The sequence below is a fragment of the Lissotriton vulgaris genome, unplaced genomic scaffold (genome assembly GCF_964263255.1).
Source record: "Lissotriton vulgaris unplaced genomic scaffold, aLisVul1.2 SCAFFOLD_1323, whole genome shotgun sequence".
NCBI classification, from domain to species: domain Eukaryota; kingdom Metazoa; phylum Chordata; class Amphibia; order Caudata; family Salamandridae; genus Lissotriton; species Lissotriton vulgaris.
Window position 1 is genome coordinate 555,673 of NW_028253179.1, and position 20,515 is coordinate 576,187.

General features: G+C 42.3%; 1 protein-coding gene across 1 annotated transcript in view; it reads left to right on the forward strand.

Moving 5' to 3' along the window:
* Positions 1–20,515, forward strand: part of LOC147661128 (limbin-like) — a gene marked incomplete at its 3' end in the record, with an annotated part of 233,580 nt that overhangs the window by 118,116 nt on the left and 94,949 nt on the right. The window contains exon 6 of the mRNA XM_086951303.1: positions 10,091–10,200. Coding sequence (XP_086807429.1) covers positions 10,091–10,200 — 110 coding nt within the window. The remainder of the gene's footprint in view (positions 1–10,090; positions 10,201–20,515) is intronic.

Consider the following 20,515-nt stretch of genomic DNA (forward strand, 5'->3'; position numbering starts at 1 on the left):
CACACACCCCCACGCTCACTATTGCACTTTTTTAGGCCCCTCACACACACACACCCGTTGGCTCGGAATAAAAGATCTCCGCCAAAGTGCAGCTCCCCCTGCTGCCCGACGGGCATTGCACCGCCAGCCTGCCGTAGGAGCAGGATACCGATGATGACGCTGGACGGCCATCGGCTGGGACAACAGTTGTTGTCCTGCCGGTAACCTGTGTGAGGTATCCTTATATTCTGAAAAGGGTCTACACCATGCACTTACCCCTTTATAATCAGTGAGAGAAAAGACAAACTGAGCTAAACCACTGGCTCCCACCGGGGAACTCTGTACAATACTCTTTGTTTACTACCATTGTACCCTTCCACTAAACCCGCCGATTGAGGATGATTAGCGCTATGGAATTTTTGACTTATTCCAAGGCCCATACACACACTCTTCATCACACTTCCCACAAACTCACTTCCGTTATCCGACCATACGATCCGTGGCATTCCATACCGAGGAAAATATTCCTTGAGTTGGACTTTCGCTGTGGACAGGGCAGTATTATCTTTAAGAGGGTAGGCCTCGATCCATCTGGAGAACGCGCAAACCACAACCAAGACATACTTCAGGTTATTGCATCTCTCCATATGGATGAAGTCCAACTGGATAACTTCAAAGGGACATGTAGGAGGAGCAAAATGACCAGGTGGAGTGGGGGTGCCCTTGCCAGGATTATACATCAAACATACCATACAGTTCTTAACAACTCTCTCAGCACACTTAGCAATCCCATCATTCTTCCATACAGGAGACAACAACTTACATATACCTTTCGCGCTAATATGTGACATGCCGTGAGCCATAGTAACAACGGCAAGCACATACGCATCCGGTAACATCCATCTCTGACATTCTGACAAATCAACCCGACATCCATTCACGTCTAACTTTCCCGTGCTTTCTTTCCACTTAGTCTTTTCAGTTTCGGTGGCCTCATTCTGAATCGCTTTCACACTCTCAACAGTGTCCTCACACATACCAGTCTCCGTTGGCCACCTCACTGAACTCGTAACATACATTCGAGTTGTCAGATTCTTGGCCGTTTCCTTAGCGATCTCATCCGCAAACCATGACCAACATCATCCGTAATCATCCGTAATCTTTCGATGCGCGCTGCATTTAATGATTGCCACCTGCTTAGGCAATGTAAGTGCGTCCAAAAGATCGTTCATGAGCTGTCCGTGTTGGATCTTCGTACCATGCGATGTCATAAATCCTCTTTCTCTCCACAATCGACCAAAGCTATGTGCTACGCCAAATGCATACTGACTGTCAGTAAACACATTCACTCGCTTCCCTTCAGACAAAACACACGCTCTCGTTAACGCAATCAACTCTGCCGCTTGCGCTGAATTCTGACTCAATCTCGCAGTTTCCACAACCGTACTCAGCGTCACTACAGCATACGCAGTCGTCACATCACCATTCGGCAACTTGAAGCATGAACCATCAACATACAAAGTACCATCAGGATCCACCAATGGAGTATTTTTCAGGTCAATACGACCCTTCGTTTCTTCTTCAGTTCTTAAATAACAGTCATGTGGTGCTACATCACCTAATTCCACATTAATTGGCAACAATGTCGCTGGATTCAGCACATTACAACGTTTTATCTGTATATGACTTGCCAAAAGTGTCAACTCATAACCAGACAACCTTGCGCTCGTCAAGTGTTGAGTTTTCGTTCGATTCAAGAGAGTGTCAACTGCATGCGGGACCATCACTGTGAGCATATTATCCATGACCAGACCTGCGGACTGTCGAATGGACACCGCAGCTGCCGCTGTCGCTTTTAGACAACTTGGCAATGCTCTAGCTACTGGGTCTAAGGTCGAGGAAAAATATGCACATGGACGCTGCTTACCACCAAATTGTTGCGTCAAGACACTCAACGCACAACCTTCCCTCTCGTGAACGTATAGTGTAAACGGCTTACTGTAATCAGCAGTACCTAACACAGGAGCCGAACACAACGCATCACGCAATTCAGAAAAACTTTTCTGACACTCTTCAGTCCATGGCAAAGGAGTCAGAACATCCTTGCACGTAAGAGCTAACAATGGCTTCGCTAACAATGAAAAGTTTGGAATCCATTGTCTGCAGTATGACGTGATACCTAGAAAGACACGTACATCTCTCTGAGTTGTTGGCACAGTCATTCGAGCAATCGCTGCAATTCTTTCTGGGGTCAACCTTCTTCCCACCTTTGATAATAAGTGACCTAAATAGGTTACTTCTTGACAACAATACTGTAGCTTAGAAGGTGACACCTTGTGATGTAAGTCACATAGATGCTGTAACAGCGATACTGTAGCAGTTTTGCAAATCTGCTCAGTATCAGCAGCCACTAACAGATCATCAACGTACTGAATCAAGGCCGCACCAGCCGGTAACACAAACGCATCAAGTTGACTCTTAAGGGCTTGACTGTAGATCGATGGACTCTCACAGTAGCCCTGAGGAGCGCGTTTAAACCTGAAGCTGCGACCACCTAATGAGAAGCCGAATAGATCTCTGCTTTCCTCAGCAATCGGAATGCTAAAGAAAGCATTCTTTAGGTCGATCACCGAAAACCAGGAGGCAGGGGCTGGAATCAGGGTCAGCAAAGCTGTAATGTCAGGCACCACGGGAAACTGTGGGATCACGATTTTATTCACTTCTCTCAAATCAATGACAAAACGGTACACAGGAGGCTTAGATGGGTCAGTACGTTTCAGAATAGGTAACACCGGACTATTACACACATTACCCCGAGTTTCTTCGATGACATCCTTTTCGATCAAGTCATAAATGATCGCTAAAAGCGCACGCTCACCATCAAGAGAGATTCGATACTGGGGGATACGTGGTAATCGCACATTCGATTTCAATTGGACTACGTAAGGTGGAATGTTCAGTAGGCCCACATCATTGGGACCTGTTGCCCATAAAGACTCAGGAAGGGAACTCGATTCCGGTGGGAGCTTATCAGTTGACAAGTACATAGGAGAGATCACTCTCTGACCTAATGAAAGCTCCACTCCCGTAGGAGAGCAATACAGAGTCGCATATAACCGCTTCAACAAATCCAGACCCAAAAGATTCTCACCACAACCAGTAGTTAAAATCAAAGGATCCTCTAGCTCATGTGGCCCTATCGTAAGGGACCAGGGGCTAGAAACTGGATTGCTAACCGGGGCGCCAGAGAATCCAACGGAAACATTTGTTAAGCCAGACAAAGGTGTGCCAGGGAGTTTCGAATGCATGATGGAACTTTTTGCTGCACCAGTGTCCAACAGAAAAGGCTCAACTACGCCCGATGTGGCAACTGCGAGGTAAGGCCCTCTCTGATCAACCGGAACTGATACTACTCCCTCTCTTTGTCCATGGCTGTCCTAGTAATTACCGTCTGCATCAATGTCATGCTCAACATAATAGTCATCCACATGATACTGAGCAGATCTACCAGGCGATGTATTTCGTTGATCAAAACAATTGTCCACGTCCGATGAAGCAGTAGAACGCTCATTTTGGTTTTGAGAGGTGCCACGACCTCTACCACGAGATGCCTGCTGAGGACCACTACGACCTCCTTTGGCCGAAACACCATTATTTCGGTCACGTAAAACAGGACAATTAAACTTTAAATGGCCTTCACCCCTACAATATGCACATTGATTATACCCAAGCATAGATCTGGGTGTAGAGGAGTCAGAGCGCGACTGCGTCCTAGAAGACTTTTCGCCCAAATCGGTTGAGGTACTACGTTGCCAAACAACATATCAATATCAGCAAGGTTCATAATAGTAGCATCCACAAGTTGGGATAACTCCTTGTAATAACCTGCAGGATTTTTCCGGGGGTCAGGTAAAGATTGTTTCACCTGCAAAACTTCCGACCGCTTCCATCGGAGGTGTATCCAAACTCTCTGGAAGTGTGGCAAAATGGGAGGAACGTGAGCAGCATCACCCGGCATCCACACTGGGGGAACTTCTCGCATAGGATACTGACCAGCTTGTGCTTTCGAATCATCGGAGTCGTCGTCAAACGACACTCGAGGAGGCACTGTAGATCGAAAAGCTAACAAACGTTCTAATGCATGTTGTACATTACCACCTACAATCATACCGTTCGAAAACTGATTCTGAAGTTCAGTCATATCGGGCGGTACATTATCTACCTCATCATTATCCCACTCTTCTCTCAAGGATTTACACATTTCCTCGAACACAAATCTTTGTGTGGGCTCATTGAGCTGGGAAAACGTATCGAAAACTATGCGCGGAGTGTACTTAGCAGGATGTCTAATCCACCTACGCGCCATAATGATTAACGTCTCACTCTCCCTACCTCCAGGCATTTGGCTTCGTCTCTGAGAGATGTCAGAGACATCGGACCCAAGTATCGATCCGAAAAGTGGAGAATAGAGATTAGCAACAGCATTAGGTATACGACTACGAACAGAAGGAGAAGAGGAGAGAAGTACAGGGGCAACAACGTGAGGACTGAACGTAGGAGCAGTAGAAGTAGCCAAGATAGCAGGAGTAGCAGGAACAATAGACTGAGAAGGTACAGGCAATGGAGCAGTAGGAAGAAGAGCGGGTAAAGGAGCAGGGACCACTTGAGGAACAAGAGGATTCGAAAGAACAGGACCAATGACAGGCTGACCAGCAGCTGCCGGAATAACAGGTGGAGGAACAGGAGGAACTACAGTTACTGTAGCACCCTGTACATAAGGAGGTGGTGAATTTAATAAATAGGATAACAAAGGATCCTCTGTCGATTCCTCTCCCTTCTTATCGGAACTTGACGGTAAAACCGGATAACATTTTTCCACCGCCATACGATGCAATCTGGTAAAAACTTCCTTTGCCTTCTCTTCTTTATCTCGCTGATACTGTTCAGCACCTTGCATCATCGTAATGATGCCATCTCTCTTATTTTTCTTAATCTGTTTTATTTCTTTCTGCTTGGCCTCTTTGCGCCATAACCGAAAGGAATCAAACATTGCTGGCCTAGCTTTCTTTTTAAACAATTTCGCCTCGAGATTATCTAAAATCTCAGTTTCAAAACTGCCATGAGGTGGCCAACTAAGGACACCATCATTTTTAGTATAACGGATCCAATATTCATTATATACAATAGGGCCCACTCCGTGTCGACTATAGAGCTCATAAATCGGAGTTCCAACTGGAGGTATCGGACATGAGTCCTCCAACCGGGAATCCGTGCTGCAACATTTAAGGAAACCAAACAAAGTACTACGGCCAGGCATCGTGCACACTAACCGAGTTTACAAACTTCAAGGGTTATCGAATTACGATATCCTCGCAAAAATACGAGACCCTCGGTTTTTGGCAATTGCAATCGTCAAAGAAAAACCCAACAACTAAGAACCAACAACTAAGAACCACAAATGCAATGGAACCATGCAAACAACCAAGTTTCAACAACAACAACCAAGTGTACTGGGAGCGACCCACAAATACTTAACTGAGAGAACAATGGCGTCACCAGGAAGGCCCGTCTATCGTCTCGCTGTACAAAGGACTACGCCAGGCGCCAAAACAGGTCGACAGTCAGAGCATCAGTCCGTCGCAGCCGTCAGGAGGCGGGAATCTTCGCGGGAAAAATCTTCGGCCCACTTATTTCGACAACAGGATCGATGAAGCGGGGTGCACCTTCCCTCGGAGATTTCACACGAAGCTCCTCACGATCGTCGGGCTTTGGACCGGTACCGCTGATGTCGCCCTACGTTGGGCGTCAACTGAAGGACTGGGCTATTCTAAGGCCCAGCGGTGCCAGGGGACAACACCAGAAACCTTCGTGGGTTACCTGTTCCGGCGTACAAATCAGAGACACGGGACACTTCTTTCGGCGTCAAAGATCAGCGTTTATTTACTGCAGGGATACAGAGATCGCAAGAAGTACAACGAAGTGTAGGTTCTGAGAGTCTGCTTCGAATTGAAAAAGTGGATCGCTCCTTTTATACACATTTTCGTCATTGCACAACATGGCGAACAAAAGGTTACAACTTAGTTCCCACAGTAAACTTCAAAAGGATTGCATTCATGTTTTCAGAAGCCTGGAACATAATTACAGTAGCATTGCCGGTTCCCAACTGTAAAAGCACGTTATCCCACCATTAGGCACATTCCATTCTGGCTGTAAACGAGCTAAGAGAAGAGACAGAAACAGGTGCAAGGAAGACAAAGACAGACTACAGATTTGAAAAGAGTGTAGGGGCAATATCGGAGCGTGATCGCAGGATCAAAGGATTCAAGCCTAATGCATGCAAGACTGAAACAATAGACCGGCACCACAAGATGAGCCTCGAGCGGGGCCATCTTCCTTTGCCGTGTCATCCCCCTAGTCATAAAGACACACTCAAAGGGATGTACATCTTCTGCAAGAGCTTGGGAAACCCAGGGTCATGAAGCGGACATTGTACGTTCGCCGACTACGTGAGGGCAAGAAACAAAATGGATGCCGTATCTAAAATGGAACCCGTGGGTTCAGATGGAGAAACCCACGAATAAGACGAACACTGCAAAGTAGAGTAGCGAAAACGCGTACACCTACTAAACTCGTCATTTGCGGTTCATAGATACCAAACTCGTCCATATTCGAACAAGCCCAAAACGTCATTATGATTCTCACGGAACCTCACAGTTAATGAACCGGGAAAACGAGTATGCCTTGATACCATATTGCATACCCAAAGCCCGACGACAAGCCATCAAAGAGGAGGTACGCAAAATGCTCACACTAAGGGTTATGGAGTTCTTTATGAGTCATTGGAACTCACCAGTAATAGTGGTACTAAAACCAGACTGCACCATTAGATATTGTATAGATTTCAGAGAGGTTAATAAGATTTGGAAGTTTGACATGTACCCATTACCTCACGTCGATGACATGATAGAAAGACTAGGATAAGCCCAATACATCTGTCAGTTAAGGCCCGGGGAGAAACGCTGCCATTTTAACATGCACACATTTTTCTAAGTTTCCTGCTTTTTCACACGAGGACTTTTGACACACATTTGCGTGCGTGACCGTGCAGGATTAGCTTCCATGAAACTACATTTGCTTACAAATTCCACTTTGTAAGAACACTATTACGGCATCTTGAACATCTTGTACAAGGTTCAAACATACATTGTGCAAATGTGATTGTTTATAATTCATCCATGAGGTGACACAGCTATCAATAGATCACAAAAAATGGTAGCCTGACAAAGGTCTCAGCTCCGGAGCAAGGACGCTTTTTGGTATAAATAAACAAGCATTTCCGGGTTGGGGCAGAAGAGCACTTGCTGTCATTGCGAGATCACTACATGCTGAAATCTCAGCCCAGCTGCTTGATGATCCCTCTGCAAGGAGGGATAGGAGGGATGTCCAACCTGAGACGAAAACTGGGACCTAAATACTTTCCCTTCAGGTAATGGGGGTTGGATCATCCAATAGGGGATTCTTGGCAGAACACACACACACACCCAAGCAACTAGGTTAGGGAATACATAGTAGGAGTACCCTAGATACAGTTCTTATATGCTTGCATATATACGTTGTTTTATCAAGATGGGGGAACTATTTATTTTGTTCACTATCCTTACACTGCTAATCAGTTTTATCTGCTTCTGTCTATCGATCATTGCAGCACAAATATTCTATACAAGATTCACGATGGTTCCATAAATATTGAAAATGCCTCTCTGTGTATCACTTGTATATTTCTCTGAGAGAGCGCATGAGTGACTGAGTGAAAGGTTTGATTTTGGGGGCAAAAGTCCGGCAGGTTTAGTGAACTGAGGCTTTGTTTAGAGCATGTCTAATACCACAACAGATGATTTCCTGAACAAGACTGCAATAAATATCATGTCTTGGATTAGCTAAGATGAAATATTTGAACACACCAAGCATTCCCTCATTTGCACTTTTTGAAAACTGGCAGCAGTTTACAAAATACAAGGAGGAAACATTGGACACCATCCTACCTAATGCCACATACAATTTTCAGATCCCAATAGAAAGGAATGTTTGGTTTGGCTGTTAGACACTAACAGATGTCAGGCAAGATTCCTCGGTAACACCAAGGGTTTATGATCAGTAGGCCTGACGTGCAGTCTGAACACCTGGTGTGGTGACTACTAACAGTATTGGGAATTTGTGCCTTGATTGCCTAATAATCTCATTATTGTCTCAGGTGAAACAACACTGGTCCCTTTTTTCTGATGACCTGGAGTTCAAGGTCTTTTTAGTAGGTCCTCGAAAACCATGTCATTATATACAACAAAATATGGAAGGTTTTTCAGCAGGAAGCTGCTGAAAGACTGCATGAAATTGACAGGGCCAATTTTTAGAAAAGGCTGTAGTAGTGGTTGACAGTGGAATGACCACCTTGTTATCTAGAATATACTTTTTGGGAAACCTAGTGTCATTGGCAATAGACATTATTCAACAAGACATATCCACATTACAACATGGGCAGTCACAGTTTAGGTCTATTCTGCTGTTTATCTGGACACTAAAAACATTACGTTCTGGCCATGTGCCATGGCAACCTATTAATGCCACCAAGTCTGTTTTCACTTTACCACCTTACAAAACCGCAGATACTAATGGCACGCAAAGATGTTACACATAGAAAAAACTAGAGAAGTTACCTTTTACTGTTGCTGAAACACCATCCGTGGATTGGATAATTTAATGGATACATCACCCTGCCGATTTCGATATTTCATTTTCAGTACTGTCTGCAGTACCACCAAGTGGGCAGATACGAAGCATTGGGGAAGGGTTTATACAGGAGTATTGGGAATTACCTTTCATATTTCAGTGTTGAATTTGGACACTGAAGTTTTTCTCAGCGGTTCACACTGTGAGAATACTTTAAGTGGCTCTTTAGTGTGCAAGGATGTTGCGCTTCACAGGCCTGTAATGCTTTTGTAGCAAACTTATCTTGCTACTTGAAAGGTTCTTCAGTGGCCGTGATACGTCTGGCTTTCAAATATGAGACTCCACTCTACAACACCGCCATAGGCGTCCTCTCAGCAAACCACATCTTTTTATGCAGCTCATTCAAATAGTTAAAAAAAAATTGGAGTCATAGATAGATTTTATGTGTTGTAATGTGAAGCCAGGGGAGTCAGGGTTGCATTGTTGGTGCTTCTAGACAATAAAACATCCTTTTATTCTGTACAACTTTTTTGAATGTTCTGTTTACGTCCTATCTCTTGAGAAACAGAAGAGAAGCTTCTTTCATTCTTGCACAATATTAAATAGTACACACATTTACTTGGGGTGTATATTAATTGTGAAAAAGCACTGTATGTCTCACAAGAAGTGGGCCTTTGGAGAGATGAGCACACTATGTATTATATATTGTACTAGGAAGGATGCACATATTTCATAAATGTCCAGAATTTCTTTTTTTTATTGAAACTGCTTAAGATCCCTCCTGCCAAGAAAGAAAGCTAATTTTTACATCCTATGAAATTTTTACTTTTGATTTCACAAAGTAAGAAGTAAGTTTCTCCCATATGAAAATGGTATCCAGAACCCTAACTGAACCTCTGAAATAATTTTTCGTTTTTTTTTTTTAAGTGTACTGTAATATTCATTTTACTTTTACACAGGGATGCATAACTATATCATTATCTTCCAGATCTCATCAATCAATAATATGTGTGAATATACATTGCTAGTTATTTAATTTTCTAGTTATTACTGCTTGTCTGAAAGAATATTACTATTCATCCAGTCCAAGATTTATATGCCTTTACAGCTTGTATACCTATAGCTCTGTGCAATCTTGCATATGTTGCTGAGCATGTGTGTTTTATTACATTTGCGTCAGAGTGTGAATGCAAGAATGATTCAGCTGATGAACGTTGGGATGCATGAGGGACAAGACGCGTGGCCAAATGCATGTATGATGTTTGAATGCCTGAATCCATCATTCAATCAATGACACAATAGACACTTTCACTCTTAAGCCAGACCTTTTGGCATTCCCAATTCCTGCTGGCTTATATTTGTGAAACAAATGTTATTCTCATTTCAGTTGGGGATTCCTTTGTAATAAACTATACCGCAGCTCCCATCACAACTGCATACCAGAATGGCAAACTCGTGACACTGCGTGCCGAACTCAGCTTTATCCGTTCATCGCAAGTATGTTGGTTTACAGTTTTTGTATTAAAATCTGTTTTCATTGCTCGATTCTAATATTATTGATAGCTGGACATTTTTTTCATAATGTGTACAATGTCCTGAATAATTTTCATGCATGTACCTGCCTGAGCCTAAAATGATAACCTGCTTCCTCTCATTTGTGTTCCTTCCTAGAAACGGCTTAACTATAATTTGTTTGCTGGTGCCTCTTTCTATAATTGGTGCTCCATCTGCAGCACGTGCTCCTATAGTGGTAAATGTTTTACGCTATAATTCTGCAGGATTTCTTATTTATACATGTTTAGGCAGTTAAAAAAGGGATATAAACATAGAGATAGGAAAGTCTCGCAGATTTGGGTTTTATTGGAGTCACATATTAAGGTATTAATTTTAATTTCAACTCGTCTCCATCGTTAATTACTTGCCTTATTTTCTAGAAATGTGTGGTATATTTGCTCAAATGGCTTATCCGCCAGTTATTAGAATTTTATCTTGCTTCATAAAATAATTTTAAAGTAGCATACTTTTTACAATACCCCATGAGCCTTTCCATATGATTCTGTATGAGAATATGCTACTTCTTTGTCTGAGTGTTGTGGAATTCAATTTACTACCCCCCTGGTTTATTTACACAACCTCATTATGGCACTGTGACCCTGATATGATGTCAGAAAGTCTGACTTGTGTGTATGGAAATGTAGGATGGGTTATAGAGAAGGGAGTTTGACATAAACATATGGTCATGGTTTGCATGGCTGTTGTGCGAGTTCTAGATTGTTTAGCTAACCATAACTGGCAAATTGTATTGGTTTTTAGGTTTCCTTTTGTAATCAATGAATGTCAGTGTTTTCTGATGTGCTACATTTAAATTCTATTTAAGTATATACTTTACCCCAATGCTTGCTGCAGGTAGTTAATATCTGCAGCACAGGGACATTGCTGTGTGTAGTTGGGTTTAGTGCTGAACCCTGGCCTCCGTCCAGGTCCTGCACTGAACCCACCACAGGCTACCATTCCCCCCAATCTAATTGGCCTTCAAGGGTGGTGCTGACTCCATTTATATATATTTTAGTTTAAAAACATTTTTGGGGTTGGCTCTCCCCATTTGGGGTTTGTGAACCCTCAGATTCTTAGGCCATTGTTCGGCCCCTCTTGTTTGTGGACCCTGTTACAGGTATGCAAACGCAAGAGGTGGTCCAACTAGTGGCCAAAAGCTTTTACCAAGGGTACAAAACCTAGAAGCTGAACTGGGGTCTGCGAACGCTGTTGTAAAAATTTTTTTTTCTTTTTTAATTAAAAAATGATACCCCTAAGCCAGAGTTCTTTGTTTGCTACTCCTGCTCCTTTATGGCTTCCAGGTTGCTGAAATTGAGTCCCATACCCAGTAGTAATCCTCTGTTACAGCCAGCCAATCCAAAGTTTTGGATCTGTGGATCTGTGGACCCTACTTTGGTTTTTGGGTCTGAAAATAATAGTAACAAAATTGTTCCCTCTTCTAATCACATTTTTCTTTTTTTTAATGTTACTCTACAGATTGTCCACGAACCACTCAAAAACATTTTGTATTCTGATTTCTTGAAAAATACCTTATTTTTTTACAGCAAACCAAGTGAGGGTATTTTCTTGAGAAACGCTCTACTTTCATACCAATCTTGGTGTAATTCCATCTGCAATTTTGCTGTAGAGAAAAATAAATAATCTTATGAAAAGTTGAAATGGAAAAACTATTTTTTTTAAACCAGTCTGCCAATCTGCCAGTCTGCCAATCTGCACAACACTTGCCATCCTAAATTGGATTATTTTTATTTTCTTTTGTAAAGATTTGTGAATGTTCTGTTAATTTTACCAAAGTTATTAGGAAAATAAAAAAATGCCTTTTATAATGGAAACTCAGACCTAACAATAGGTACAGAGTTAACAAACAAGGACATTGAGGATGTGTTTTGCTGATATCTTTACCTCTTGGACTTGAAATTTGTCTTTGTGGCAGGAACAAGAGAGAGCTGTACGTCAATAAAACTTTTAGTGCATGTAGGGATTTTAAGCATTTATTCTCTAATAACCAGCCTTTCTGGCTAGCTAGCATTTGGCCCTGTGAAATTACAGTCCGTAACAATCTTTACTGGGTCTCCTCCTACCAATTCAACTGATTCCATTTGATTCAAATTAGATCTCCACGTCTCAGAAGATCCCTACTACATGTAGAGTTCCATCTTTTTATGCTACCACTTTCTACCTCTACATGGAGACCCTTGAGATTCTCCTCACTGAAAACAATATCTGCATTCATCAGTGCACCAAATGACACCTAGTTCTACTAGAAAGTGTTGCCTACTTCGAAGATCCAATGATTCAAAATTGCACCTCATCCAGACCTGCATGCCCAGCACCTATCTGAAGCTTATCTCCACTAAGATTGAATTCCTTTTTATACACCAAGAACATCAACCAAGAACTAGTTGAAAACTGCTTCATTGACATGAACCTGGATAGCCCAAGTCTCTTGGATTCACCCTGAGCACCTTACTCACCTTCAAGGGATACGAGGAGAGACAAACCAAGATGGCTTTGTACCAAGTATATCTCTTGAAGAAAGTGAAACCGTTCCTCCCAGAAAGTGACCTCAAAACTGCCATTCAAGACCTTATACTCCAACATCTGGATGTCCCTGCTCTATGGACTCCCAGAATTCATATTTGCCCCATTTAAGAGTCTGGAGACATATGACTGTACTGTTCTATCCTGATTCAATTCCATTTGCCATATTGTACCATTTTCAAAACCAGTTGCATGATCTATCAACCTATTAAGACTGGCACACTGCCTATCTGGCTTACAATCTCACCGGTTCCTGTAACTATCAGCACACTTGCAGCCAGGACACCATCAGACTGGAGATAATTAAGAGGTGCAGAAACGAAGAAGATTGAAAGGCTTACTTCATGCATGCACCCAGGTTCTGCAATAGCATCTCTTTATTCATCAGGTCTGCCTCAACCTTGCTAAAATGCAGGAAAGCAACAAAGTGATAGAAGGAATGCTTGATTTAATCGCAGCCACTGGTCATCATTCAGGTCTGCAATCTAGTCCATCAGTTTTCAACCACTGTGCCACACCGGACAAGGACCAATCATATGCACTCATTAGGAACAATCCAACCCAAACTGACAAACACCCTGGGTGCCTCCAGTCAGGGATTTAAGCAGTCCCAGACCAGTTTCATCCTACATAGACCTCATCAGTGAGGTATAGTTTAAGTGAGCACTGTAACCTGAACAACACTCTGCTGCCGTTTTGCTGTGTTTGCATGATGCAAATACAGCATACATACAGACCTGCTTACAAAGGTGTAGTCGTACAATTTACCTAGCTTTTTCTTCACCATGATGAACTATGAACTTTGCTCACGGAAGTAATCAGCTTCCTGGCTTATGATGAGGCAGGAATTGAAGTTTGTGCAATAGGTGAAACATAATCGCAGCTCTCTTTATTTTTAAAAGATGGACCTGATTATTTAATGTTAATTTGATATTTTTCTCTAATCAAAACCCTAAAAGAGTGTTGATAATGTTACCTTTGTTTTCTCTCTCAGCCTAGTTGGTAAAATAACGCTGCTGGGGGCATATTACCCATATTAAAGCAGGAAGGCCCCAGTCAAGTCCACCACTGCTCATTACCAATAAATTAACTCATTGAGCAAGGCACAAAACTCAAAATATTTTCTCTCTTGTTCACTTCAACAAACCCAGTGATTGTCTTACAGTGGGTCAAATTTATAAAGCTGTTTTGCCCCGGTGTTCAGCAAATGTGTATAAATAAATGTTTTGCAATGCAAAATGCCTTTCAGGGTTCACAGAATCAGGAATGGAATTGGTATTGGCCGTCGCAAATAGGATTTGCTCTTTGTACTTCCACCAGTATGGCCTAATTTCCATGTGGGAATGTCTATTACATGAGCCAGAATGTTTATAGGTACAGCAGCAATAGTTGGTGAACATCCATAAACCCACATGGTTGTGAGTATTTGCAGAGCAATTTAAGGTAGTTTCCCAAACCTGGAAACATTCTCAAATTGACTCTGGGTAAAGGCAGAAGTAAATGTGTTTTAATGGCAAGAACAATGATTTCTACTCCAAGAAACATATACTTCCTTGTGGAAAACCTATTACACTTTTGAATTACATTTCTGCACATGGTGTTGTCCACCACATGACTGTTCTGGGTCATTTATTAACCGTTGGAGATACACACCTTTTGGAATTGGAAGACCATAGTACATTGGTTCGCGTTACAGAGACATAAAAAATCAGCAATTCACGTGGTCCACATACAGTTGATTTATGAGCCCTGATGATGTCCATTCGGGACGAAACGCGTCAGCTGTAATGTTCTCTGTTTATTTCTTGGATTTGGATTGATTGTAAATTATTCACTTTGATGAAACAGAACCATTGTCGCTAACACTTGACGAACTGTGCTACAATTAAGAATTGTGGTAATCAACATTTGAACCTGAGAAATTATTGCAGAAATAACGGCGCTCCTTCTGTTTAAACTTTGACTATCTGGATTGTTTGGAGCCCTAACGGTAGACTCCGGGAAGTTGAGCGCACTGACCCTTTATAATTGATGGACATTACAAGCATTGATTCTTTTTTCTGTGCTTTTCTTTTCACCGATACCGTTCTGTCTAGTTTTGTATAAGTTGTTGATGTATAGTAGGAACAAAACATGAGTGAGGACACATCCTTGTCTGACTCCCCAATTTAATGTAAATGACTTCGTGCATTTTCCCCCTTCGCCATATCTCACTGAAGCTGGTACTCCCTTGTGGAGCTCTCGAAGGAAGTCAACTCACGCATTTACCATCTGTTAAAATGCCCCTGAGCTTTGACCGATTAACTCCGTCAAAAGCCTGCTTAAATCCAAAGATATGTACATGTGGCCCCTTCGCTATGGTGTATTTCAAGGTTTAGGCATTCCTTCATTTTCCAGACCCCCTTCCATATTGAACCTTTGAAAGGATATTCAAGACATCAGACCTTCCCACGATTCTATCTAGGAACATGCGGCCCACAACCTTTACAATTGAATCAAAGTAATTAAATGGGTCTGTAGCAGCATGGGTCTTGTTTGCTGGCCTTTTTAACAACAGGTACAAAGATAGCTGTACCATGAAGATGGTAATAAAGTGGTAAAGCGTTGGTGATGATGGATCCCTAAAGAAAATACTTGATTTATAGAGGTCCATCCAGACTCCATTGGGGCCTGTTGCCTTTGCAGAGGGGCTCTGTATGATTGCTGTTACCACCTCATACCTCTGGAACCTCATAGCAAGCGGATAGGTTGATGATACAGCATCACTAAATTGCTGGTCGCCTGAATTCACTAGGCAGTAGATAAACCTAAAGTGAGCCACCTATTTGTAGGTTATGATATTGAGCCCTAGGCCAATCATCTGTGCTCTATTAAATGTGTCAATGTACATTAGTACCCAGAAATTCATGGCATCTTCATTGTTACAGAAGGTGATCAGGTCCTCCCACATCTCTTCCTTTAAGGGAGATTTCCTGCTTTTTAATGCAGTGTTATACTTAAGCAGGCGTCTGAATTCATCCTCCCTATTTCCAGGGCTCTTGTTCAAAGCCTTATGTAAATGCCGGTTTGCCTCCCTACGAGCGTCGTCAAACCATGTTCATGTAATCTAATGGGTTACAGCAGGAAGTTCCTAATAAAACAGCCCAGGTTAACAGAGGCATCTATAATGTATTCCGCAGGACCATTGTCACTTGAAAGACAGGTTTAACTAATTCTTGTAGATTTTCTCTAACAATGTTAACTAATAATGGTGACGTATCAACAGCTATTCATTTAAGTGTCAACCCTTCCTCTTTAACTGTGAAATCGTTAGTGCCCTTGTTAAGATGCCTTTTAGTTATTTCATGTATAACTAAAACTAACATGTTTGGACTATAGTCACTATAACCATTAGCCAGAGTGTTCCCAGACTAAACCTAGATGTACAATATTCTGGAAACAAAAACATAATCCATCAGAGTTCAAAGACATCAGCCAATAAACGTCAGAATTTGGTTATGGAATACCCCAAAGGTTTCAGCGAAGTTACACAGATAAAAAATCAGATAAAAACCTGTGAAGTACGTTCCCCCTTGCATCCCTTTTTGAGTGGAAATGACCAGCATTCCTAATTGGAGATAGGTCAAAGAATGTAGGCCAATCACCATAGTTGGCATTAAAGTCACCCCCTAAAATTATGTTAAAATTCTGTGAGTATACTTTCCACCACAGTAATGGATATTCTATTCACCTGAAGGAAGTAGCCACAATAGCTTTCAGTAGACTTTTGTTAAATTCCATTTTTACAAATTCATCTGCTGATAATTTAGGCTTCTTGTCTAATATGTATGCTCTAGAATGGTAATATTTTCCAATATCTTACAAGATTCTTTTTATGTACATTTCTTATTTGTGGAGACAAAATTATTAATGAAGTCCCTAGAAGCTACCTTATAATAGTCCTATATATATAGAAAAGCAGAATCTTCTTCTTTACTGAACATAAACAATTCATTAGCAAACACTTAAAAAGCCACGTTCAAAAATGCATCCTTAAGAAGGGCAGTATTATTTCTCCAGGTTCCATCAGTACTTATGTTTGGTGCCAAAATCTTTGCATAAATGTTTTACGTTGAATCTATAATCAATATGGAGTTATGAACCATAAATAGGAGCGGAAATGATACATCAATTAACATTAGGATTAAACATGTGTCCATTAAAGCCGATTGCAAGATAATTCTTCTATTTTGTCCAATACCACCCTTTGAGTTTATATCTAAAAAGGGTTAACATATTTTCTCCCACAGTTAAAATGTCAATATAAATGCTCATTAGTTTTATACCAATATTATTCCAATCATCAGGATTGGATTATAACACATTGGACCACGTACATTCAAAATGCACAGTGGAATGTTACTAATATTACAGCGAACACCAACCCATCGTGTTATTCTTAAAATATTTAAAGAATTGGGTTGTCTTAACTAGAATAATAGTGCCATGTGTCGTGGCAAATACTGATAAAACAGAAGCCACAACCAATCTCAAATAATATTACCCACCTCATCAAGTTAGTTTATCTTCTCTAAAATGGCAGTATCATATTTTAGTTGAGATAAGTATACCAAACCTCTCTGACCTTTAACTGGATTGCCCATAACCTTAACATTCCAAGAAATGATTAAGAAGTCAGATAATTAGAAAACATCACTTCCAAATTAGGAAAGCAAAAAGTTGAATTTCACTTCTGATAAGAAAAAAGACAATAAAAAGAGCATTTCATATGAAAACAGAGTACAACACAAAGAGGAAAACCAGTGAACTAGTAAAGAAAGCAGAGGGGAACTAGTGATGTCTGAAGGACAGTAGCGACCTAAAATGAAGTGATTGCATAGCAACACATGAGGATGTTGCTAGAGTGCCAGGTATATTTCTTAAGATAGCCAAAAATTCATTTTTCTTGTTAGATGTCATTCTGGCAAAAATGGTTTGCGATATACCATATATAAGATTCCTTTCCTTTGTGTCAATTCATACATTCAGTAGGCCAGCAAACTCAAAGTAAAGGATTATGATGACTCTAGGTTTTGTTGATTTATGCCTTCTAAATAAAAGCAGACGTGTCCGGTAAACCTACTATTTTAGGGGTAGGCTGTTCAAATGTATTCTTTTTGCATAGAGAGTGGATTGGGTGGGCCCCCTGACCAAAGACTTCCCCGGGAATCAAACTATTGTTACTTTAAAACCCCAGTTACTGCAGCTACTATCTTGTAGACTCCATGCCTAGATACTGTGTCAGTTTATGGGAATACGATCATGCTATTGCTTTTTTTTCACCGACACCATAGGCTTAACTCCGGATTTGAGCCCAGCCAACAGATGGCTATACCCCCTCACGCCCCCTCAGCTGTGTTCTACCTCTTGCAAATAGGTTTTCAGTATTATCTGACCTATCAACTGCTGATTGACCTTTGGAGCCTGGCCCCCTTCTAACTCGAGTGTGCCAGCTAGATCCTGCACCCCTGCTTTTACTTCTGAGTTTGCTACGCTGAAGGGGTCTGGCTATTCCTGTTCTCTCAGATGAATTTAAATTATTGAGTTGGAATATTACAGGTATTCAGGCCAAACTAGCAATGGGCCATTGGGTGAAATTCATTCAAACAGATGATATCGTCCTTTTGCAGAAAACCTGGGCTATATCTAATGATCTTTGAAATGTTTTTTCTAGTTAGGTCTTGGCTAGCGTAGGCTGCACATGCGCAGTCTCGCTGGCGAGCTCTTTATGTCTCAGAGAAGCGAGGCTTAAACCCGCCCCTCTTCTCCATTGGCTGGCCTCCTAAACAGCTGCCAGCCATTGGATAGGAGGTCTCTGTGACGATCTCTTTTCGCTGTAAGCCCCATCCTTTTCGGATTGAGGGGCGTGTTTTTTTCGTTTCTTTCTCTAAAGAAAAACACGCCCCCAATCCGAAAAGGACGGGGTTTACAGACTCCTGCTGCCCATGTTTCCTCTGTGCGTCTTCCCCCGGGTCCTCCTCTCTCTCCTCCCTCCGTCTCGCGCCACCGCCCTGGCTGGGAAAGGGCCTCCCTGCTGCTCCGCCGCTGCTCTGGTTCCACTTCACACCTCCTCATCTCATGGTTCCATTGTTGTTCGTCGGTCCGAGTCGCTGCCGAAGACCCGGGCGCAGGACCCACCGCTCCGGCAACCGCCAGCAGTTCCAGCAGCAAAGCAGCAACCGGAGGCCCGCCCAGCAGCCCCTCAATGCTCGCCCAACCTCAGTTGCGGCGGGGAGACTGCATGGTCCCTGCTCGCCGCCGCTCCCAGTGGAGCCCTGTGGAGAACCCCAAAGGCGTCAGTGCTCCCCATGTGTCCAGGCCCCGTCCGTCTCCCTGCTCTCCGTGTTCAATGTTTTATAAAGGTGCTTTGAAGACGCACCGATGCACACCAAACCTTATCCCAGTAATTGAAATACATTAACCACACCCAATAATTTGTACGCGAAAATTGCTAGCAGGGAAATTTGGAATGAAAAATTCAAATTATGCATTTCAAAAAGCTCTCCCCTCTGTGTAAAACCACGTTCCCCGCGAGGTAACATCAGCGCTCAGGCAATAATTGAATAGGGAAATCTGCAGGCATGTTCGGCAGCTGTTGGGGAGACAAGTTACTCGGCCCCCTCACTGGGAGAAAATGCCAGTGTTTTGGTGTACTGACGAGAAGCCGTGCTTATCCGTGAGTTGTTAATTTAGAAAAACAAGCGGCGCGCATTCACACTAAGAGCTCCTGGCTCTTTGTAATTTCGACGACGCTGAAGGTGAGTGAAGGCTGGGGGTTTGTTTATTGTGATGCAACGCGCCGCCGCCGCAAGGTAGGCGCGGCGCAGGTAAGCAGGGACCTGGTAAGGGACATATTTGGTATCTCTCGAGACGGTTTTCGCTGCGTGCAGAAGACGTGCTGTGTCTCCCTCCCCCCCCCCCCCCCCCCTCTATTTTTGAGCCCACACTCCCACAGAACAGGCTGGACCACGAAAATATCTGAGAGAATATAAGGAAATAACAAAGAATTTTAGACTGGGCAACATAGGTCAGCAATATAAGTGATGGCTGCAGTTATCTATCTGTGACCTGCAGGTCACCAGGGTCAGGGTCAACAGTTGTTTTCATTCTTCCAAGGTTGATAAATAGAGAGCTATTACATGGGATACAATGATAATTGGTTAAATGGGCTTTTAGACAGCAGAATTGTACTGCTGAGCTCTATAAGACCATAATATTGTTTTAGGGACTATGGCATACCGTTTTGTATCAAATATAAGGATGGATATTCCAATTGTAAGCAAATTAGTAAAGTCAGATTTCGTAAATCAGTATAGTTTGAAGGCCACGGCACACAGGGAATGAAGCTCCCCCGCCCCGAAAATCTGTGTGTAATGTCGTGCAAATGGTGCTCTTTAATTAACAAAGTCCAGTCAACTGCTCACAACATTTTAGGATTTAAAAACCTATTTACGAGGAGTTTTGAGAATACTCCTGCAATGATTTCTAGTGAAAAGTAGAGCTACTGTCCTTTTGCTTTCAAAATATTCCAACCTTCAAGCTATGTCACACAACACACACATACACTGCCTCACCTAACCTACTGAGATATCAAATTGAAATTAAAACCTCTGACTGTTAGCTACATGAAGGGCTTTGCCGCTAGTACCTTAATCCATGTGGCTCTGTGTGTTGGTGT